At 41.9% G+C, this 24,474-nt stretch overlaps 1 protein-coding gene across 12 annotated transcripts in view; it reads left to right on the top strand.

Annotated features, from left to right (window-relative positions):
• The window catches only part of REPS2 (RALBP1 associated Eps domain containing 2), a 149,936-nt gene extending 134,432 nt beyond the window's left edge, over positions 1-15,504 (top strand). For all 12 annotated transcript variants that reach the window (XM_019495047.2, XM_019495048.2, XM_019495046.1 and 9 more), the window contains 3 exons: positions 3,542-3,687; positions 7,318-7,423; positions 11,471-15,504. In XM_019495047.2, the coding sequence (XP_019350592.1) occupies positions 3,542-3,687; positions 7,318-7,423; positions 11,471-11,539 (321 nt within the window). In that variant the 3' untranslated portion in view covers positions 11,540-15,504. The remainder of the gene's footprint in view (positions 1-3,541; positions 3,688-7,317; positions 7,424-11,470) is intronic.
• The last annotated feature ends 8,970 nt before the right edge of the window (positions 15,505-24,474 follow it).

The raw sequence follows: 24,474 nt of genomic DNA, 5'->3' as shown, positions 1-24,474 counted from the left end.
ATGAAGTGCAGGAAATTATTGGTAGCATTAGTCAGGTTGCAATTAGCTGTAACGCCACTGTCTATATTAAGACCAGATTTTTTATTCCAGTATGGTTATGCATTTCTTTTCCTAGGCCTGCCTTCTGAAGGTGTTTTATAAATTCCCTTTGAGCACAAGGATTGTGAGGTCAGAGGAGGAGTGTTTGTTTTGTGAAAAATGCATGTTTGTGTGTCTTTATCCTTCGTATTTTTTTCTGTAAGAGTTCATTCTGTGTGTAGTTTCTGACCAGTTTCACCCAGATATTTTCCATGGGGGCATCTGGTACACTGGATGAGATGTGCCACATTCGGTGATGTATGTGTGTAGGATCAGTAGACTCTAATGGTTTTTTTTATGAGAGGTATTCTCTGTTGTGGCATTGGAGACATGTTAATAATAAATAACAAATATGTATCTGGCTTTAGGACTAGAACACACGTTCAGCTAACTTAAAAATAGGGCTTTTGTCATCTGGATTTTAACTGTCCTTTGCCAGGATAGAGTAAAGAGAGACTGTGTATTTTGCATTTCACCAGTTGATGCATGTATAAAGAAATTCCTGAGTCCTCCCCATGTGGCAGAGAGCTGTCCCACTCAGCCAAGCCTGAAACTAGGAAGCACAATATTAATTCAGATCTGTAATCACACAAAACACACATGCCCTTGTCTTGATATTAAAGGAAATGGTAAACATAGATACCACTAAAATATTTTTTAAACAAAACAAACCCAGAGGAACTGGATGACTGAATGTTGGAAAGGAACTTTTGAGCCTTTTGCCTGAAGATGAATGGTTGAAAATCTGTCTATACTGGCAATAATGACTGACTGGTAATTCCCATTTAATGACTATTTAATGACTTCCTTGAAATGAAATCTTACTTCATTCCACATTCTGGTTCCCTGCTTTTTGCACTCACAATACCAGCATCACCAAGGGTGCTAAGTTGTGATTTAGTACAAAGGCTGAACTAATTTTTGCCCATACTGGTAAGCCCTTTCTAGATCTGGCCATGCTGATGAGACTTGGTGTAGATGCTGGTGCTCCTAGTGACACTGACACTGTACCTATTCTATATAGGAGTGACTGACTTGGCCACTACTGCTGTTTAACCAGCAACTACCTAAGTACCACATTTACTTAAATTAACAAACACTGACAGCAGGACTAAACAATAAGGGATTCATCTCCTTTGTGAAGAGATGAACGGAGCACAGTCAGAAAATGTCTATTTTTTAGAGTAGTAAATATTATGTGAAGATTTGGTGGCTAGATGTTATCTGTCTAAGCTTACCGGTACGTTTTTTGTGCAGCAAATCCATTCATTGTATAGCCTAGTATGAATTTGGGTGTCATATTCCACATGTTTAAGGCTAATGTTCTGGCGTCCCAGGGGAGTGTAATGGATAGATCCTGTAATTCATTGAAATTATTTTTAAAGTAGCCATGGAACTGTTTGGGATTTGTTAATGTTGGAAAGCCCTTCACTCTAAACTATTAACCATGTTATTTGTCTTATTTGTATTGGAAAACACTCATATAATCACTTCTGATGACTCAAATTATATAATGTAACTTTTTGTGCAATTTACTGGTTGATTTAAAAACATTCTATCCTGCTTAATATTGTGTTAATAGGTTCACAGAATGCAGTAAGGAAGGTAGCCTTGCCTGGAGGATAGGACAGTAGATGGTGATACTGCCTATCGCCAGGTTCTGTTCCTGGCTATGGAATGTACCTTGAAACCTTAGGCCGTGTGTAGACAAAACAAGAAGTGTGTGTGCATGACATTTTAAAACGAGGTAAATGCTTTTGCACTGCTTTAATAGTGTTGGCATTTGAACACCTCGGCAGCATGTTGCACATTAGTTCCAGCTGCTGTGGGAAATTCAGCGGCGTAATGAGCCTTAAATGACTTGGGGCGCAGCAAACTGTTTAGTTTTAGTTTGCTGCCCCTACAGCCACAGAGCGAAGCACTGGGCTCCAGCTCCACAGCTCTGCAGGAAACCCTGCAGGCAGCCTGACAGCAGCCTGGGAAAGCAGGCTCTGCCCAAGAAAAGCAGTGAACCTGATCTTTTTTTCCCCTCCCTGGAGCCTGCCTGCCTGAGCTGAATGGGGGCCTGGTGCTTCCCTCCACAGCTGCTGTGCCCCCTGAGACTGCCCGAGCTGGGTGCCTGGGGGCGGGTGTTGCCTGTGGGGGAATGCAGCTGCTGCAGAGGGAAGCACCAGCCTCCTCCCACTCACCCCCCAGCCCAGGGACCGCTCCGCCCGCTGGCAGCTCATCCTCCCCTCCCTGCCGGAGAGGCAGGTAAGTCAGTGGGGTGTGTGTATGACACAGGGGTTTAATCAGCCCTAAATTGAAGCGGTGTTTTTTAAAACCCACCACTTAGATGCAGGGCCCCTGTTTCGTCTATACATGCCCTTAATCAAATCCTTTCTCCTTTTTGTGTCATAAGCTCTTTCCTGAAATGGGCATTTCTCTTTAAAACACTTTGAGATCCACAAATGAACCATACCACTGAGTATAAGAGCATGCGAGTGTGTTGCTATAAAGTTTCAAATCTGAAAACATGTTTTTTCTTGTGAAATAAAGGTTATTTTGGCTTTTAAATTATCAGTTTTGGCATTTTCTATTATGAACTCAAGCCTCTTGGTTTGGTTTGGTTTGGTTTGGTTTGGTTTGGTTTTTTTAATGCATGACCCAAGCCATGTCCTTTTTATGCCAGTCACCAAGACAAACTACTAGCCTCACATGCATGCATTCTGTAATTATGATTTACAAGCAGGTCATTTTAAGCCAGTTTCAGAGCTTCCTCCTAAAAGAGGAGGGTTTTTATGTGAATTTCATCCCAGGATAGAAAAAGGCTGGTTTTGTGGCTGAGACATGCTTTCAGCCTCTGTTCCTGACCTACGAAGTGAGGAAACCAGTAGTTATTTTTCTCAGGTATTGAGAGGTCAAATTTATTAATTATTTTTAAAGAATTCAGATACTGTAGTAATAAGAGCAAACAGCAGATAGATACTTCAGAGTCTTTATGTAGAGAATCAGCATAGGTCACTGCTCCATACCATGTCATTCCTGAGAAATTCAAGAGGTAGTATCCTTTGAATTCTTATTGATCATGATTATGGTTTAGGTACATAACATTTCCTTTACAAAGAGTGTAATTTTAAAAAAATGTTGTTCTGTTCTGTTTTTAATGCTCAAAGGTCTCAGTTGGAGTCAAATCTCCTTTGTATATGGTACTTGCACACGCACGTGCGCGTGCACACACACACACACACAGAGGACTCATAGAATTCACATTAAGGCATGAAGAAACGCTGAAAGACAATTAAAGGATGAAAGTAGAACACACAGACAGACAACATGGAAATATAGCCTTCAGCAAATGTAGTATCCTGATTATTCAATAACTATGATCTTTTCTTACCCTGAGTCATCATTTTAGCATATAGTTGCACACTCTTAGTTATGGAAGGACTGACTTGATATTTTTCTGTTTTTTTTCCCAAAGGAGATTCTGCCTACTCAGCCACCATCCAAACCAATCCGCAGGAAATTTCGCCCCGAAAATCAGATGTTGGAGAACCAGGAGCTTTCTCCCACTATAAGTGTGACATCTTCCTTGCCTGCTGTCAAGTCCCACCACCCAGTCCAAAAGTAAATAGCACATCTAAAAACCAAACATACCAAGCTGCATCATGAGATATGACTTGGCCTGTGTTTGTGTTTTTTGCCTCTCTCTCTCTCTCTCTCTCTCTCTCCCTCTCCCTCTCAGCTCTAGATTGCCATTTCAAATGGGGGCCAGGTCAGTTGTTAACTTCTGATGGCTAATTGGTGGTGGCCTCTTCAGAAAGCACTTGGTGATCCCACTTCTGTACCCAGTAAACATGTGGGTCACATCAGAAGAGCTGCCATTTGCCTACTACCACAGGGTGATGGAAACATTTCTAAATCACTTTGGCCTCGTCACTGAAATAAGGTGACAGTTCTGTTCACTAAGGAACATTTAAAGTCCAAACACCTGGTGCACACATAGTTTTCCTGGCATTCACAATACTGAGCACTCTCACTGATCACAAATTTGCAGTTTTGGTAGATAATTAAAAAAACAAAAATGACCCATAGTTTTCTCCACTGCAGCCTCAACCATAATTTAGAAATGCAAAAATTAACTGACCCAACCAGTCAAACTAAGAACCTCTCTGCAATCCAGGCACTATAAGTCACTTTGCTGCATCACCTGTTGCATGTTCTTCATCATGGTGGTATACAAGGATGATGCAGAAGTAGAAAATGTCCTTATATTTGGTTATGTGCAAATTTGTACATAGTCTTCCACGCTATCAAAGAGTGGCCACTGAGTGAAAAAAAGTATTCCACCAAGGGATTCTGGGACCATATTAGAAAGGCTGCATTGTAGAAACAGATCTTCAAGCCTAACAGGAGCAGCAGAAGGCTCTGCTCTCAGCCAGGAGATGTTGATTAGAGTATGATTATAATTTAGGGTCTACTCAGTTTGTGATTTTGTGGAAACCTCATAATCTAGGATTGTCTGCGAAAGCAATTAAAAAAAAAAATAAATAAAATGTTGGCTCCCCAGTGGGAGCTAGTGGTTCTCGCTGCTGCTACAATCCAGCCTCGCAGCTTGCCTGTGGGGGAAAAGTGCCAGCTAGTGGGGCAGCACAAAAGGTAGTAGACAAGATGGCAGCTGTTTCCTTGTCCCTCCTCCCCCTGCTGGGGCCTCTGGGCCAATCAGCGCTGAGGGGTGTGGCCACTGGAGCACATCCAGGAAATATCCACATAATTTGCTATTTATGCCATGACCATCCTGCAAAAATTGTTTAGTTTCTCTGTGATTCACACAGACCCCTAATTATTATATATGTTTTATGTCTACACCTATATCCATCCAAAATGGTGGTGCCCAACCTTTTCACCCCATGGTCCAGATGGGTGGTGCCTGGTCCTTCCGTTGCCTGGATCTGGCTGGGCGGGGGGGTGAGGTGCGCAGTCTGATCTTGGTCCATTTGCTTAGGGCTGGGGTGGGCCAGAGTGCCCCATTTCAGACACGTGAGGAGGGGGACAAAGCAGCTCATTCCCAATCCCGATCCAGACGTACCAGGCGGGAATGAGGCAGGGTGGCGCCTAGCATAGCGAGGCGGCTCCAATCTGCACACACCCAGGGAGAGGGGTATGGGGCAGAGTGGCCCTGATCTGGATGTGCTGGGGGGAGGAGGGGCTGGGTCTATCAGCCCCAATCTGGATACATGGGAGGTAGGGAAGCTTCCTGGTCCCCTTCCTGATCCAGATGCATCGGAGGGCCTGGAGCAGCCCCAATCCAGAGGTGGGGGAGGAGGGGGAAGCAGCTCAGCCCCAATCCAGACCTGCAGGTTGGCCAGTTCATGTGGGGAGCGGGGAGCAGCGCAGCTTGATCTGGACATGCAGGGGACTGGTCAGCCTGACTGTTGCATGGGCAATGGCTTGAGTGAGGACGGATCCAGGTGCGTGGAGCTTTTACCACTCCCTACTGCTAAATTTTTTGACTCATGGGGGTCTCCGTGGGTCAGATGACATGGCTCCGTGCGCTGGATTTGAGTACCCTTGATCCAAAAGGAAAGAATGCAACCTTGTTATCAGTTCTGTCATAAGGTGCCTGCATTCATCATACAGCTGCCATGAGCTCTAACAGGGCTAGAATCAACAAACTACAGATATTGAAGTTGCCAGAAGCAAAGGATTTTATGTGCTTCATTCCAGAAGTACATAGCTAGCACTTTCTTCAGGCCATCCTAGGAGCCATATTGTATCTTCTTATTTTCTGCTTAAGTTGCACAGATTTGTGCTGCTTGTAAATACTTTGTTTGTACATGTATTAGAACAAAATAAGGGATGACTCTTAACTGCTCTGGTTTCAGCTCAAGATTAAAGTGCATGATTGGCTGGTTAAAAATGACCCTAGAGAGGGATTTGAATGAGGCATGGCTGTATGTTTGCTATATTATCTGTATCTACTTTGGTTAGCCTACAAGGTATAAATCTACCCTGCCTTCTACTTTACTTCAGAAAATGAATGTGGAAGAGAACAGGCCTTTTCCCACCTTCTCACTTGGGTTTGTATCATTATTGATCCCATTCTTGGAAACACTAATTATTGGAATCTGTAGGGGTTCAATGGAAAATTTCAGGACGTGTTAACCCTATCTTAGTAGATGTTGCAGCTTTCCCAAAATACTTAAATGAGCAAATACAGATATACATGCATTTTTATCTTTGATTTTTTTTTAACCATAGCATATAAAGAGTGGTTTGAAGAAAAATGCAGTAAAACAAACTGGCAAAAAGTGTCAATTTAGTGGAAAATAATAAGGACCAGCTAATTCTGTGATGGAGGTTTTGTTGCAAAGATCACTGCTCTGAGTTCTGTTTAGAGAGAGAACTTTTTTCAACTGTGCCATTTATATGCCTATTTAAATCATGCATCTGTCTTAGATTCCAGTGTCATTTAAAGAGCTGATGATGCCTCATGTAGAACTTTAAAATTAAAATCTATTTAGAAACAAGTCTGCTTATCTACCCAATGTTTTACATATTTCCCTTTATTATTATTACTTGCAATATTTACATTTAAACTAATCTTTGTTTTCTTAAGCAGCTGGGCTGATCAAGAATGTCCATAATTCATCCACCTGAAGTCCTGTTTCTCTTTGAGACATAATTTAGGGGTGGTGGAAATGAGTGATATGCAAAATGAAAGATTAATTTTTCAAGTAAAGAAAAAGCAGCAGAAGCAGTTACATATGTAAAGGCAAAGGCTATACTTCCATACAGACATCCTAAATAATAATAATGAATAAAAATGCTAAAAAAACCCTACAAATTTGGTTCTACATAGAATTTTCTTAATATTTTCCATTACACATTAATGAGTCTTGCCTGTTAAATGTTTGAAAACAATTATACCAAAGGTAGTGCAATAAATACAGTTTTGTAATGCTGGTTCTTAAAATAATACAATAAAAATAGTAAAAATAAAACAACTGAAATGGCTTAAAATGTATTTATTGTTTGGATTAACAAATGAGACTATTTTACTTTTGAATAAACTGCCTGATTCGGTCATCTCTTTTTTATATATTATATTTTCCTTTTGTCAGTTTAAGGTTTGTACTTTTTCCTTTTGGGCAGCTTTAGCATTAAAGCCTATGGAAATAAAGAGGTGTCTGTCCTTCTAGGATCAGACACTGTGGAAGTTCTTTTAATTGAAATTTTTATTCATCTCTCTGGCAGACAGTCTTCCAAGCAGAAGAGAGCTATTCAGACTGCCATTCGTAAAAACAAAGAAGCCAATGCCGTGCTAGCCAGGTTGAACAGTGAACTCCAGCAGCAACTGAAGGTGAGGAATACACTGAAAATCACAATGAGATTCACCCTGGCAAAGATCTCTACTTCTTCCTCGTCTGGCAAAGATCTCTACTGCAAGGGTCCCCTACTTGCTCTGCTGCACCATGCAGTTGTCTCTATGCCATGCCATTTGGGCCCCTTGCTGTATCATGCCATGCCACGTGGGGTCTCTGGAGGCCCCTAATGCTCCAGCTGCAGGCTCCCTCAGCCCTGTGGACTGCACACTCTCCCTGCCATCAGTGTCAGGAGCAGGCAGTGGAAGCTGGAGAAGGAAGGGGGAGAGTGGAGTCTCCAACAGCAGGAGAGCAGTGGAAAGAGTAGTGGGGAGCGGTGCCTGAACTGGGAGTCTGTGGTCATGAGGTCTAAGAACTCTTTGGGGGTTGGATGCAGCCATGGACCACAAGTTGGGCAGCCCTACTGTACATGTAGGGGTAAGCAATTTTTCTCGGAACGTGTGTCACCTAAGTGCAAAGGGCTATGTTGACTGCAAGGATAATTCTTGTATTTCACATTCTTCTAGATAATTGAATGCTGTCTCCTCCTGCAGGACAGGAACCCATTCTTTCTTTTGATGCAATGTGTTCTTTAGTTGTCTTCAAAGTTCAGTTGTTCAATACACAAATCACCGGCTAGTAGTGCATACACTTTAATCCTTAGATAGTCCTGTTCTGTGCATTTCCACTTTTTATAACTCAGCCCACCCCATTCAACATCCCATGTCACACCACCTTCTTTGCGTCAGGACTAAAGTATGACTGCATAGAGAAGCTTATCAAATCTACCACTTTTGAATTATGTAGCACAGGGGTGCTCAACTCCCAGCCTGTGGGACACATCCAGCCCCTGATGCCATATATTCTGGCCTGTGGGGCTCTCCACAGGATCATGGGAAGCTGGATTGGACATGCAGGATGGTGCTGGGCCTGATGCTGGCATATGGGCTGGGTGGATGGCCTGGGGTCCTGGAGCCTGGTTCTGGTATGTGGGGCCAGGTAGAGATGGCACCCAGAGCCTGATCCTGGTGGTACACAGTAGAGGTGGTACATAGTAGAGCTGTGCAAAATTTCACTGGCTGTTTTGTTTTAATGCTGTTTCGACTCATTTCAAGCTCAAAACAGCAACAAAACAAAATGAGTGCAGTCAAAACCTTTCAAAGTTTTGAAATGTTTCGAGGTTCAAAGCTGAAGCAGGGCTTGCCTGCAGGGAAACAGAAAGTAAGGAAAGGGACGGGGAGGAGGGGGGAAGGACTGCTCTCATATTGACTGTGACGGTTTGGCTGCCTGAGATGCTGCTGGTGCTACTGTGCTGCTTACTAAGTTACCTGTTGTTATTTAAAGTGGTGGACTGGACTAAGTCTGTAGGGGAGGAGGAGACCTCATTGGAGCACACTGCCATGTTGTGTAGAGGCCCCAGTGCCAGTGAGGGCGCACCTAAACACACACACTCAGTCACACATGTCACAAGTTTTGCTTGTCAGCAGCTTGAGGTGCAGTTTCCTAGAAACCCCTGCAGCTATCTCCTTGAAAGCTGGCAGGCTTCATGGCCTCAGCAGGGGCTACCATACCTGCGGTTTTCACTAGGGTTGTGTGAAGCCTTGATTGGTGATTCGATTTGGAGGAGATTTAGCCCAATTCAGTGGCCTAATCTCTGAATCCGAATCGAATCAGGGGACCAATTTAAAGGTCCTAATCGATTCAAAGCTCTCCAAATCTTCTCAAAAGATTCAGAGAGCTTTAATAATTTGGGCAGTCCCTGGTGACTGCAGCAGGGAGCTGGTAAGTACTAGGGGCAGGGGAGGGGACCCTGCCAGCCCTGCCGCTCCCAGCCCCATCTGACCCCCACCCGCTCCCCCAGCCTCCCTATGGCTGCCCTGCCTGCCCCAGCGCAATATTTAAAAAAAAAAAAAAGCCCCGGTGCTCACCAGGGCCAGCCAGGTGGGGGGCAATCTCCCCGCTGGCAGAAGCGGTGAGTCTGGGGGGTTTTCGGGGTTTTTTTCTTAAAGGGCTGGAGCTGGCCCTAGGCGGGGCTCCCGTGGGGGGGCTGGGGGAGTGAGGGGGGGATTGGGGGGCTCATGCAGAGCCCCCTATGCAGTGGGGGGGGAAGGGGGTTTAACCCGGGTAGCACCCACTGAGCTGGAGCTTTCTTTTTCCAGGTGCTGGGAGCTGGGGCAGCCATTGCCGGGGTGGGAGAGGGGCAGGGGATGGGCCTGGCTTGGTTGATTTGGAGATTCAGCAGCAGCCGAATCAAATCGGGACAATGATTTGAATCTCCCAATCAAATCACTGTCCCCCAAATCGGCTGAATCTGAACCCGAAGAGAATACTAACCGCTTTGCGCAGGCCTAGTTTTCACCCTGCAAGTTTTGCTTGTCAGCAGATTGAGGTGCAGTTTCCTAGAAACCCTTACACCTATCTCTTTGAAACTTAGCGGACTTCATGCTCTCAGAAGGAGCTACCATCCCTGCTATTTTCATCCAAATCTTCCAAAAAATGACAAAGTTATAAGCAGTTTTGTTCTTCCCCATTATAGTCTACGGGCGAAATGTCGAACCAGTGTCAAAACAGTTTCAACAAAACGGAACAGTGGTTCGAAACGAAATTCGAAATGAAACGCTGTCCTGTCGAAACAGCGAAACAGGAGTCGAAATGAAACGGTACTGTTTCGCGCAGCCCTAGTGTGCAGCCCCCAGGACCCAATCCCAGTGGGTGGATACAGCATGAGCCGCCTGGGCCTGATCCTAGCAGGTGGAGTCAGCACAAGGCCCTGGGGCCCAGTCCTGGTACACAGGGTTCAGTCTGGCCCATGGACCAGCCCTTCACCCCTCATTTGTCCCACAGAGCCAGTAGGGCATGAGAATCCTTCATAGCAGGATTTAAAGAAACAGTTCGACCAGGTAGAATAAGTACAGGGATGTGCTATACAGATAAATTTTAGTAGCAGCACACTGGCTCAGTTAGGTTGTCTGTGTATTTCAGGACTTCTGTTGCCATGGTATCTGCACACTTCACAATGTGTAATGGTCTTATTTATACAAATAGGGCTATGCCCACTTAACAGGTGGGGAACTGAGGCAAAGAGGAAATAAGCAACTTGCCCAGGGTTACACAAGACATCTGTGATGGAGAATGGACTTGAACCCATGTCTCCCAGGTCCTAGAATTGGTTGGACACTTTCGGAGAGTAGGATTTTGACTGTTCATGGAATCTGAAATGCTCAATGAGCTTTCATCAAATCACAGGCAGATTTCCAGTGGAGGCCTCCTGGTTTGCTATTGGAACGCTGCAGAGCACAGGCATTCTTGGTAGTGTATTTGGGGCAGCCCTGTTAGTCAGGCAAGGGTCCATACTTCACTTGAGCAAGATTGCTTCCCATGTCGCCCAATTTCCAAATGAGGGTGTGGGAGCCAGCTGGGCCTTGGGAGTCTAGAGACCATGCAATCCTCAGCCCCGAAGCAATTTTTATGCTGGGGAAACTATAAGCCCAAGCAGCTGCCGGCAGAAATTCATATGCCCATCCGTTTTGCTGCAGCTTTCTCTTGTCCTGGCCCTCAGACACTTGTTGTTTTGTAAACACCCTATAGTGGTGATTTCTGTAATTAAATATTTTTTCTGTCATTTCCTTTTTGCAGGAAATTTTGAGAAACTTGGATTTGTTCTAAATTGGAGTGAAATCAAATTTTGAAATAAGATTTCTCAGGAACAGCAGAGCAAAACCCAGATTTCTTTCAGCATTATTAAATCCCTGGCCACTGGCCCATCCTCCCTATTCCTGGTCACCTTGAACAAGTCACTTGACCTCTGTTCCAGCTTGCCTCTCTAAAAAATGGAATAATACTATTTCCATCATTTGGCTGTTGTGGGGCCTCATTATCTGTTGTTCATGCACTGCTTTGAAACCACATGAAGCAGTATGTAAGCGGTATAAACTTGATATCTCTACTAAATGTGAACAGCTTACCAAACTACTTTTTAATATTTCAGGATTGTATATGCGGGTGTTGCAAAAATTACAACATTTCTCTTTTTTCCCATGCTGCAGGAAGTTCACAAGGAACGAATAGCATTGGAAACTCAGCTGGAGCAGCTTCGTCCTGTAACTGTTTTATGACCTTCAGCACTTTATTCAGTGGTGATAACTGAGTCTTCATGCCAAGAATCTTCTGACTTTATTATTTATGTAAAGTTTTCAGTTAGGCAATGGCTGAGGGCAAAATAAAACATTGGGTTTCTTTTGCCTACCACTATGCACGTTTTTCTTCACAAATGAAGGCGGTACATGAAATGAATGTCATACAGTAGGGAATGTCTAAAAAGTGGAAGTTTTTTCCCCACTGGTCCTTTTTCCCCCATGGGTTCCTTCCAGATGTTACAGAATGCACATTACCACCAAATTGTCTAAACTCTGAAATGATCAGTATTGTATTTATTTAAAGAATTCCTGATTTATATGCATTCCTGGGGAAAAAATGATTCATGGTTACATGCTTTCAGAACTCTTGTTTATATTCAAAGTTCATTTTCTGAAATGGTTTCTTGGATGTTTCTGATTCAAAGAGGTTTATACCCTGGCAGATTGTCTGTGCTGGTAAAACACAAGAGAGAATGAAAAAGATTATACATATGGAGTCCATAACCACAATCACATCAGATAATTATCTTTTGTACTGCCATTTAAGATTCATTTTTCATGTTTATTAATGTTATAGCGTTTGTATTTTATAAGATAAAAAGCATGTAAAGGGCACTTTCAAGAAGTAAAAACTGTTGAGACTTGCTGATTTTGGAAATGTAAAAAACCCTTCATTTCTGAGCTCTAGACAGCAGGAAAGGTTCAAAATGAGCAGGGGTGTGTGGGTGTGGGGTGTATGTGTTGGGAGAGGAGGGGAAGTTTCTAAATCAACATCGTAACTTTATCAATGGAAGTTAAAACAAACTATATATTAGAGATTTTCTCATGTTTGTTTGCATTGGCCTACGTTGCATTTTGTTAAGAACCCAAACTAGACGTGTTTCCAGGGTAAATAAAATTATCTATATGCTGTAAGTAAGTTTTTTAATGATTTTAAACAAATAAATGAATCTTACAAGGGGCTATAGGAGATGCTCCTGCAGTGATAAAAGCTTCTTAGCCCATTTCCATCCCCAGATAGAGAGCTAAAGGTCCCAGTGCTTTGGTCCTGGATTGGACTCAGATATTTGAAGTCTATGGAAGTCTTTCCATATACTTCAGTTTTTAATGGACTAAATTCTCTGTAAGCCTTTCTGGCAACAGGACCTTTCTAACTATTCTTTATTTCTTGGACCAGTTCTCTTATTACATATAATTTTTGAAGTTAGAAAATCATCCTGACTCGTTTCATAGGCTTGATGTATGCTTTCTTACAAGAGACTATTGCATGAATGTTTCTCTCTCCTTCCCCACTCAATCTTGTATTTAGTGCATTTCACATCCTTCTGTTCGATGACATAAATGAAGTATAGTATATGCATTGAGTTTGGGAAATCTGTGCATTGATTTTCTTTCATTATTTGTAATACTTTATCCATCTAGCTATGGGTTGGCCCCAGGGGGGGCAGGTTAGAAATAACTAGCCAGTCTTCTGTCAGGATATAGTGTGAAATGGATAAATGTGAAAAAGCTACAGTGGGATACGAGAACAACCAAAAGCTTTATCAAGATGTAAAATAAGAATGACATCAATGTAAATGTTTAAAGTTGGCATGGTGACTAAGTGGAGTGCTTTGGCTGAAATTTATATAGATCAAGAGTTGATAAAACTTTATTCCAAAGGTAGGGAGGGGCAAGCATTTGAAGAATAAGGTTAACTGAGAAAGTGTGTTTTTGTAATACATCACTCCCCAGCTCACTGACTTTTGTTTGCATTTACAACAAATAACCACCTTTTGTGATTTTTGTGTTGCTTTGTGTTAATGCTTCACAGTTTGAGTTAGGAAGTTGTTCTGGGCAGTGAGAAAAGGAAGTTAAAATAAAAAATTAATCTTAATCTCCATTAATCGTCTATGAGAATCCTGGAAAAAAAATTCAAAACTGTCTACATTTCATTCAGTAAGACTTGCACTCCTAAGTAGAGCTGCTTGGAAGCTTTTTGATAAAACTTTTTGTTTTTCCTGTCAGAAAATGCTGATTTCTTGAGATGGAAACTTTTTCTGGGAAGATCTATTTTGATTAAACTTATCTTGGGAAGATTGCTCAAGTCCAGGAGGGAATTTTGGCTAAAATGGGAGACACTAACCCCAGAATAGCCAACAGTCCCATGTCAACGAGTTAGGATGGGGAAAAGCCAATTTCAAATCCCTGTTCTGATCTGGAGCAGCTGCTAGAATCCAGTTGTCCCAGATGAGTGCCCTAACTGCCAGACTACAGAGCTGTTCTCTCTCAAATGCTGTCTTTCTCTTATCCAATAATATTTAAACAAAGTGAAAAAAATGCACTGGAAGAAGTCGAGAGAGACTGATTCAGAACAGAGATTTAAACCTGACTCTCCCATATCCTAGGCGCATAGTCTTATCACCAGTCTCTAGTGTCCATCTCTAGATTTCACTTACTGGAGCAGATGTGTATAAATAGTCACTGGGCCAGAGAGAATCATGTGGGAAGAGGCCATGGAACTTAACTCTCCCACATCTCAGAGAATGTCTTTACTACTGGATAAATGGCTGTTTGAGGGAAGGGAAAGAGAATTTGTTTTGTGCTCTGGTGCTCATTTAGACAAGATATTCCATCCTGAACCTCATAAAGCATAGTCAAAACCAATACATTGCTGTGAAAAGTTTGGTTTTAACAAACAGCAATTTACTGAGCTGGCATCAAAACATTTGCAACTACTGGTAGCATTTATCCCTTTTGAAGATTAGGCCACTTTTTATTCCAGTGCCTAATGTTAAGCATAATAGCAGGTGGAGAAAACAGGTTTCCATTCAGGGGAAGGACATCCTAGGACAATCTGCCTATGACATTTGACCTTAAAGATTAATGTCCTCGGTTTATTAAATTAGTAGTACCATTAGGGCACAATGGAGACTGTTAATATCTCCTTTGAGAGGGATCCACTATTGCTGTTGTAACATAGAATTTCAGTCTTTAGCAAATTCAGCATGACCAACAGTAGCCCCTGAAATTTCAGATTTACTTTGAAATGCTATATCCAAACATATTTGTACATGCTGGTTTTAATGCTGGTTTTAATCTCCTACCACTTCAGTGAGAGGAACTGGTATACCCATCTTCTTAACATTAAAAGCATGCTACCTAAACATTACTGGAAGATAATGGCTTGCATTACAAAACTCCCCCTGTGTGGTGTGTAGGATTTGGAACTCTGCACAAGAAGCTTTAAAATGGATGTAATTTGGAAATAAGCCTTTCCTATTGTAGAAACTGAGTTTAACTCCTGATGCAGTACAATGTAGATACGCCCCAGCTTAGCTCAGAATAAGCAGGCTTATCTGGCTTAGGTACTGGACTCATTCTAGTCTTGGTAGCTAATCTACCCTACTTCTGAGGTGAAGGGGGAATGTCATCACTTCTCTAGCTTGGCCTGTTATTTAGCCTTTAGCATAGGCACACCTTAGGTTGCAAGAAGTATCTACTGTTATAAAAGTCAGGATGGGAAAGAGGGATAATGGATCCACATGTTTTATCAACTAAAGTGAGAACTTATTTTTTCAGAACATGAATACTCCAAATGATATAATGAATTTGAGAAGAAATTATATATTTTGATGTTGTTCTTTAATTATCTTCACAATAATATACTATAAAATATATAATGCATCTTATTCTGCTATTTACCATTTGATATACAATATGGTGTTGGGACCTTGTTAATCTGAAATTTAAAAAAGTACTGAGGTTACTCTATATTTGTATTTTAACTTATTACAGTGTAGTATTTCTCCATATTCAAGCAGACTTATTTTCACAGCTGCAAAAAATGTGAGTGTGGTAGACTGCAAGATAGAATATTCTCTACTATGCATATCCAATTTTGGAAAATGTACATGATGTAAAATGGGGTGCTATGTTAAAATAAAAATTTACATAACTTCAAATAGTCTGTCTTCTTGCATGTTCAGGATTTTGCACATACAGATGACATGAAAAGAAGCTAACATTATGAATTAATTTGAAAAGGGTTGAAATAGGTGACCTTTGAACATAAATCATAAAAACACTTTTATGCCAAGGCAGTGTGTGCGTGTCTGTGTGTGTGTGAGAGAGACAGAGAAGGTCAGAGACATTAAAAGGTTTAGAGTGAAACTGACCCTGTTTACTTCAGGTAGGAATTTCCTTCCTCTGCAAAACTTCCCCTTACCATATTTAAGAGGATCAAATAGAGGCAGTTTTAATCCTCTATGAACAGAATATAGGATGAGGAACAGTATGCAGTGGTTTGAGAGTGCACAACTAGGAGTAATGGAAATGGTAAACTATATTAACGATAGTGTCTTGTCTCATTCAGACTTAAATCAAGTTCCTTTGGGCTGGAAGGAATTGTTCAATGCCCCAGTATTTGAGACAGGTGTCATCAAAGTCAGCAAAATACTCCATAATAAATAGTTTCACATCAGCCCTTGATTGACAAGGAGCTACAGGAAATGATAGGGGTTTTTTCCAACTCTTAACTACAGTGATTTCTAAGAATTATTCACTGCTATTCAAAGATTAGCATTTTAAGAGAGGAAATAATTAGTGATGTGTTATAAATTAATTATAATAGCATTAAGCTATGGCAGGGGATCTTTTATTGGCTGAAAAATATGCATCCAATGAATGCGAGGCACAAGGCCAAGGCATTAAGAACTTGTAAATATACTATAGGGAGCTATTCTTCATTGGCAACAGGATGGATTGAGATGAGTTCCATCCTTAATTTTTATGATGATATGATACTTGAAGGTATCCTCAGGCAGTTCTGGTTTGGCTCTCTGCATTGAAATTGATATGTTTCACAATAACTTTAAAAAATCTATTTAACAGTTTTAAAAATAGTGCCTTGTGAAGGAAAACGAAAGTAATACAAGTTTTAAAAAACATATTTTACCAATTTATTGCAATGAAGAGAATTCTGTTTGCATGTTCCCCTCCCTCTTGATGATGGGTTTCTTGCTGGTTAATCTCTACCCATTTTCTCTCTATTTGTCCCTCTTGCAGTCAATAGTATTTTTCCTCAGAGAGATTTGAGCTCCAAGTAGTTCCTTAATCTCCAAAGAGAATGGAAGAAGCCAAAAAAGAGCAAAATTCATTTCTGGTCAGACTACAGTAAGTGTGTAACCCATATGTAGCCACTGATTGCATTGTTAAATAAGATCCAGAGTGTAGCCATGTATAAGAATTAAGCCAGAAACCACATAGGCTAATTCTGTATTTGCCGTCGTGGCCATACAACAGTATGTATTGTGAAGGTTCAGCACTTAAAAGTTGGCATCACGCAGAACAAAATAAGCCAGGGTTCTTCCACCCCCTATTTTGCATCACTGTTCCCTTAAGAGAAAATGTGATGTACAGCTGAGTGGCTTTTGTACTATCACAATTCCTGTTTTGACTCTGGCCCAGACTTGCACATAAGGCATATGCACTCAGGCAAATTAATTTTGGAGTGGATGAACAAAATGTAGGATCAGATGGCAACTGGCATGCTGACTCTCCACTCATCCAGTGGCTTTTGCTGCCCAGTATGTACATCTGGAAGCTCTTGAATTTACAATGTCCAGCTGTATCTTCTTACCAGTTCTTTGTAATACATGCCAAATCCTGGACCATATCCAAGTTAAACTGGGGATTGGCTAAATGTATCAGTTCCATTAAATCTATCTTCCATTAAATAGCATGACCTTCAGAGTCTAAGAAATATCTTGTGCTCCAGAGAGATGGCACTCCTGATCAGACCATTAGCACTGGTTTAAATGCCACAGACTGCATCTGGTCTGTTCTTTTAGCCTGTGCATCTTTGGCGGGAAATGCCTCCTATCCAATTTCTTCATATCCACACCAGTGATAAAAAGATTTAGGCTTACAAAAAGTTCCCTTCCCACTAAATTTTAATGCAATAAATACAGAGTGAAATTCATGCCCAGACATTGGCTCCCAGCTGTCACCTTATCAACATTAAAAAATCTATAGTTAAATGGTGATTGGTTGTTTAGTCACTTGGAAGTGGACATTAGGTTTTAATATTCAGGGTTCATAGGAAAGAGGTAATTTCTCCTCTTTGTCCACATAGATAGGGCTTGAAAAGAAATGAGAGATGAAATATTGGGAAGTTGCAGTAGTCACATTTCTTAGGCAGCTGGAAAACTATTCCATCTTCACCATCTTGCTCCATCCTCTCCTGCAGCAAAGCGTGTTTTAAAAAAGCCTTGCAGGGCACAACTGTATAAGAATGGTTAGATGCGGAGCTGCCACTAGAAACCCAAATCATTTTTTTTCCAAGGTCATTTCAGCAATCAGGCAGTTCATTCCATTTGTCATAGATTTAGGATATGTTAAGTCATCACTACCTGTATTCAACAGGCTGGTACAAAGCTTGCATTGTCTGCTAGAAATTCCACGTTCTTATCCCAGAGATAAAAATTAGCACGTGACCTCACCTGTGTCTTATTTCACAGTCCTTTGCATTTTCTAAAGGGCACTAAACCTCAGATTTGAAATAATGGCATCCAGTTTTATTAATAGGTTGTGTGAGAGGAACTCTCTTCACACAAAATAATCAGGTTGAGTCTCCGACACTTAATTGTAAATGTGTTTAGTGCTTGTGAAAGCCCAATCTAAGACACTGTACCCCACATACTGAAAAACAGGGCTGACAGATTGGCAACCAAAACTCAGAGTAATCAAAATCACTAGTCACTCTTGAAAATGTAAGTCACAATTTTTTGTGATATGTGTAGCAAAAATGTCTCATAGGTCCCAGGCCAAAGCTTTAAATCTAAGCATCCAGAGCTAAAGCTCTGGGAAAGATCTGCAGCTAAATGTTATGGCTCTGGCTCATCCCTGTTAGGTACCTTATTAATTTCCCAGTGGAATGCTGATATTTAAACATGCTATAAAAGGTTCTTGTCTTAATTTTGGCTTGGATCCTGGAATTGATAATGCACTGGCAGATTCCTGGGCCTATGTGGAGCCTCAGTGAGGTTATTTGCATCAATCAATCTACACAATATCAATTGCCAGGTCAAGGCCTTCCATTGTAAGGAACAGGAAGTAAGTATCCTGTTATTCTCTGAGTAGCACTCAGTACAACACGGTCTTGATCCTGAATAGGATCTCTGTTGTTGTAGGATCTATTAAGATCTTGTAACTGGGTTTGGGCTCTGGGGTGACTATGACACCCCCTGGTGGAATCACCAAACCACTGGTTAAAACTGTAACCAAGGAGTAAGCCTTCTGGCTGCAACGCAAACTAATTTCCTCTTGGTCCAAATGTAAATAGTGACTACCTGCCTCCACAACCAGACTTCCCCTTACCCCAGGGAAGGTTCCCCTGTAAGGCAGCAGCACTTGTTTGCTCCAAGATAGCCCCAATGTCAGCTAGGAATGCTGCATTCCCCCTGCTCTGGAGCTCTTGCCCCTGCCCCTACTGGCTCAGGAGTTGTGTTTGTCTCCCTGGCACTGTCCCCTTCCAGTCAGGTGCTGCCCTGAGCTGTCACAGGTGGTTTCTCATTCAGTTTGCTGGCTCAACCCCAGGATGACTTCTTGCTGCTGGTCTCTTTGTGCTCCTCTCTTATCTCCCATGCAGGGCTTTAGCCCATGCTATGATGGCGGCACAGCTCATTCTGCATTAAGTGCTTATATCAGGTAAATCCCTAAGTACCTGTTCCCTGGTAGCTCATAATGAACAGCGTTCCATGCCTGAGGCTCTCTGCTGCTCCTTCACCCTTAAAGTATCAGAAGCCTTTGGCTGTCTGTTACAGATCTACATTGCTGTAATATTAAATAATAAATGCTTGGAGAAATGAAGGAGTTGTCATGTGGAAATTTAAATTACTCATCTCAATTTGGATGGTGAAAATTATGTAAAGACCCATAGATGCTTACTTGTCACTCTTCCTGGTGATCCAGAGCCTGGGAGAATCAGGCTGCAGCAGCTTTACCATATTAGCTGCTCATTTGGGTTCAAAATACTGTTTTTCTAGGATCTACTTGGAGGATTCTGCTGAAGTATCCACATTGACTGGGTTCAAACATCGGGAATTGTCTAGACTTTTGTCCTTGACCTTAGTATAATTGAAATATTTGTAAAAGCACCTAAAGCAGTGATTCTGACTCAGGGTGCCATGAGATCCTTTTAAGGGTGCCACAGGGCACCCTCAAAATTTTCAAAATGCCAGCTCTTAGTTTTCTCTTGTTTTTTATTATGAAAAAATATTAGAGCAATTCTTCTAGTGCAAAGACCTAGGAAACCCTATAGCAGGTCAGAATGTTTTTTGGTATTATGTATCCCTATCTGAAATCTCATGGTTTATCTTGTGATTCATGTGTAGGCATTTATATACCTACTAGTAGTACTATTGTATACTACCCTGTGGCACCCTTAAAAGGATCTCATGGCACCCTGAGTCAGAATCACTGCTTTAGGTGCTTTTCCAAATATTTCAGTTATACTAAGGTCAAGGACAAAAGTCCAGACAATTCCTGATGTACAACCTAAATAATTTGAACCCAGTCAATGTGGATACTTCAGCAGAATCCTCCAAGTAGATCCTAGAAAAACGGTATCTTGAACCCAAATGAGCAGCTAATATGGTAAAGCTGCTGCAGCCTGATTCTCCCAGGCTCTGGATCACCAGCAAGGGTTGCCCTGATTTTAAAAAAGATTGAGAACCACTGACAACTTGAATGTAATACAGAGTTTGGAAATGAGCAAACAATAAATAAGAATAATGATAAGATTTGGAAGATACGAATTGTCGCAACTGATTGATCCATCCACTCCAGTCTGTTGTCTCTGTTCAGTACCTGAGTCATCAGAGGAAGGTATAAGATCCCTGTTGTTGACAACAATGGGATTACCTGCCTAAATGAAAGTTTCCTCCCGTCCTTCATCAATTATTGGTTGGCTTTTTACTCTAAAGCACAAGTCAGCACCCATGATATTTAAAGTTTATTTGTATCTTGTCTAATGGAACTGGATGTTTTCTTTAGCTAAATAAATTCTAATGCTTTCTGAATTCTACTAAACTGTTGGTTTTCATGATATCATGTCCAACGAATTCCATAGGGCAATTGGATGTTACTTTATAAAATTCCTTTTAATAATTATTTAGCAATTACTAAATTTGGTATCTTTCAATTTCATGTGTTACCCCTTCATGTGTTACCCCTTTCATGTGAAGAGAAGGAATTGATAATGGAGTCGGGGATATTGAATGCAATGCTGTTTATTTACAAAGAACATACAGAGTTCTGTTTCTCTGAACAAAGGGGAAATCAAAATAACAAGAATTAACAAGAGTTTCTTTGCATACAGCTTAGAGCCCCTTTCAGCCAGCACTTGACCCAAAAGCTGTGTCTAAATTTTTCTCAGATCTGGGGCTGATGCACATTCAGGCTGTGTCTTGAGCTTTTCTCTGAGTGGCCTTGTACATGCCTGTTTTGACTTGGAGTCTTCTGTGTTTCATAAAAAGTTTACCGTGTACAAGTCTCTAATGCTTGCTAGCTTCAGCAACACTTCACCCTTCCCTTAACAAGTGGAATGCCTCAGTACTACTACTTAAGCCACTTAGTAGTTTAAGAAATGGTAAACCTTCTTGGCCAACACACCAAAGATTCAATTAGGGACCACAAGTGCTGAAAACATGAACTGCTACAGTTGAACTAAAGACACAAATAACTAAAGACACAAGATTCCTTTGTGTGTAGGTCTAATAATTCCTCAGCAGATCAGCACAGAGAGTGACCTGTAATACTTGCTAAACACGGACCTGCAGGAGGCCCTGCTTTACTTTGCATGGCCTATTCATTATTTGACAGGAAAAGTGCATCAATAGCTACTGAATATGGGACGTAGAGGTACACCCTGTAAATCAGAGTTACCTTGACTTAATGGAAGCAACAAGTGGGAGAGGAACAGGGAAAAAACTTGGTAATACCCTATTCACTTTCTGTTTCAAAATCCACTCTGTGCCAGTGTGTGACACGGGATATTGGGCAAGATGGGTCTTGGATCTGACCCAGTAAATGTCATTTGCTATGTTATATTCTTATGGCACAGTTTAATCTTGCTCCCACCATTATTACTCTCTAGTCTAAACAAGATAATTGATCTGTCCACTTAGGGAAGATTTTCTAGGCTATGCATTTGTTGCCTGTTTCTAGACTTCTGTTTCCCTTTTAAAAACTGAGCACAGCAAAGCAAGTGTGTAAAATGCATTTTTGCAAAATGCGGTATTTATTGATACTCAGTGATCTCTAAATTACATGTGATCTCTAACTCAAATCAAATTGTATCCTTTTCTTGTTGTATGTCATTTCCAATAGTAAAGGTTTGTGCAGCCCAAATTCTATGTGCAATCATACTTGTTCAGTATTATTAGTTAAAGCGGGTGTCAAATTCCTCTGGCCCTGCAGTCCATACAAGTGGCACAGAGCCAGTCCACGGGCCAGATCTGACCCATGGACCCTCTCTTTCTCCCCGCCTCCTTTCTGCATGACAGACTCACTGAAGCAAGTGCCATGTGAAGTCCACCTCCTGCAGTGGCTGAAATAGATACCATATGTAGTGGATCTAAGACCCTTAATGCATGCAAAATGGGTCCCACACACAATGCCTGATATCAGCCACATGTCCAGCATCCGTTCCAGATTGGTTAGAACTTGCGTTGAGTGTGGCACTCATCCCACGCCCTGCCTGCAAGGACAGGCTGCGTGCACCATGTATGGTACCCAAGGGCAGCACTGGGGCCAGGTGACAGTACTCCACAGGCTGAATCTGACCTGTGGCCCATATCTTTGGCACCCCTGAGCTAAAGAATTAGCAGAAGTCTAATTTGTTGGCCCTTGGTAAGTAATTCTGTACAATTAATGTGCAAGGAGAAGGAGAATCCCCCTCTCTCCCCAGTAGCTATATTGGTTCTGAAGGGGCAACAGCAGTTACTATTTACAAAGTGGGAAAAAAACTCATTTTTTTCATCAGTGGCAAGAGACATAGATGCAGCATACCTGCTGACTAGGCAGGTGCTGTTTGTATAGAGACACTTTCCAGAGAATTGCATTGTAAGTTTTCTGCCTGCATTGGAGAGGCTGTCCCTATCCCTACTGATTGAGAGCCCTTATCTTACTCACTGAATAACTATTAATAAGAAACTATTTCTGTGTTCATATAAATAAAGATTGTCTTCTGCCCTTGTGCTCTCTGATTTCTTCTGCCTCAGATAGCAGGATGAGAATACAAATCCCAATCATGGGAAATATTTTCAGCTTATGCTAATGGAAAATCAGAGCTACAGCTTAAAAAAATTCTTGGAATGAACAACATTTTTGTAGGTAATTTTACTTTGTAATGTATATATCCCAGTAACAGTCCACTCTATTTAGTCTAAAGGGGAAGCGACAAGATTGAAGACAAGAAAGGAGCAAGATGTCAGAATTAGTAAAATAATAAACAACGCAGGTCCTATTTCCTTCAATTTTATATTCATTTATTGCTTTTTTAAATTTTACCAAGTATTTGGAAGCTCACTGTTGATTATGTAGTTTGATATCACCTTGGGGAGCCTTGTATGACTCAATTAGACAGGGAGGAAATATAGCTATTGTATAGAAATGTTAAAGGTTTTAGAAAATAATTGACTATGATGTAAGAGGTAAAATAGTTAATTCTCTCACCTGTTTGGAGGGTTTGTGTCATTGATCCTAATCTCCATCCTAGATATTTTTATTTTTGGTTATTGTTTGGGTGGTGCTAAATTTTGTTTTGCAGATTTTTAATATGATGCTCTCCACCCCAGGGTGTTGAGGGAATTGGCAGGGGTTATTGCAGGGCCCCTGGCACGGCTTTACAAGCACTCGTGGTGCTCTGGCCAGGTGCCAGATGACTGGAACAAAGCCAACATGGTCCCCATCTTCAAAAAAGGGAAGAGGGAGGATCCAGGCAACTATAGGCCCATTAGTCTTACTTCAATCCTGGGGAAACTCTTTGAGAAGATCACCAAGGAGCACATCTGTGATGGCCCAGCAGCAGGGATGATGCTTAAGGGCAACCAGCATGGTTTCATTAGGGGCAGGTCCTGCCAGACCAACCTGATTGCCTTCTATGATCAGGTCACAAAATCATTGGACGCAGGTGTCGTGGTGGATGTAGGCTTTCTGGACTTCAGCAAGGCCTTTGACACTGTCTCCCACCCCATTCTCATCAAAAAACTAGGTGACTGCGGCATTGATGCCTACATAGTCAGATGGATTGCAGATTGGCTGAAGGCTCGTACTCAGAGGGTAGTGGTGGACGGGTCTTTTTCGACCTGGAGGGATGTGGGCAGTGAGTCCCCCAGGGCTCGGTCCTTGGGCCCACACTGTTCAATTTGTTTATTAGTGACTTGGACGATGGGGTAAAAAGCAGCCTGTTTAAATTTGCTGATGATACCAAGATTTGGGGTGAGGTGGGCATACTAGTTGGGAAGGACAGATTATAGCAGGACCTGGACAGGTTACAGGGGTGGGCTAACGAAAATAGGATGCGTTTCAATACTGACAAGTGCAGGGTGCTGCACTTTATAAGTGTGCTGCTGGTTCCCACTGCCAAGCTGGGAAACTCCCCTCTTAGAGCACGGTGGCAGAAAGAGATCTTGGAGTCATTATTGACTCCAGAATGAACGTGGGCCAACAATGCGAGGTCATGGTCTGTAGGGCCAACTGTACCTTGTCGTGCATCCACAGATGCATCTCAAGCAGGGCCAAGGAGGTGATCCTCCCCCTTTATGCGACACTGGTCAGGCCACAGCTGGAGTACTGTGTTCAGTTCTGGGTGCCGCACTTCAGGGGGGATGTGGCCAGCATCAAGAGGGTCCAGAGGAGGGCCACTCACA

The sequence above is a fragment of the Alligator mississippiensis genome, chromosome 1 (assembly GCF_030867095.1).
Source record: "Alligator mississippiensis isolate rAllMis1 chromosome 1, rAllMis1, whole genome shotgun sequence".
In the NCBI taxonomy this organism is placed as follows: domain Eukaryota; kingdom Metazoa; phylum Chordata; order Crocodylia; family Alligatoridae; genus Alligator; species Alligator mississippiensis.
This window is presented reverse-complemented; position numbering and strand designations above follow the sequence as displayed.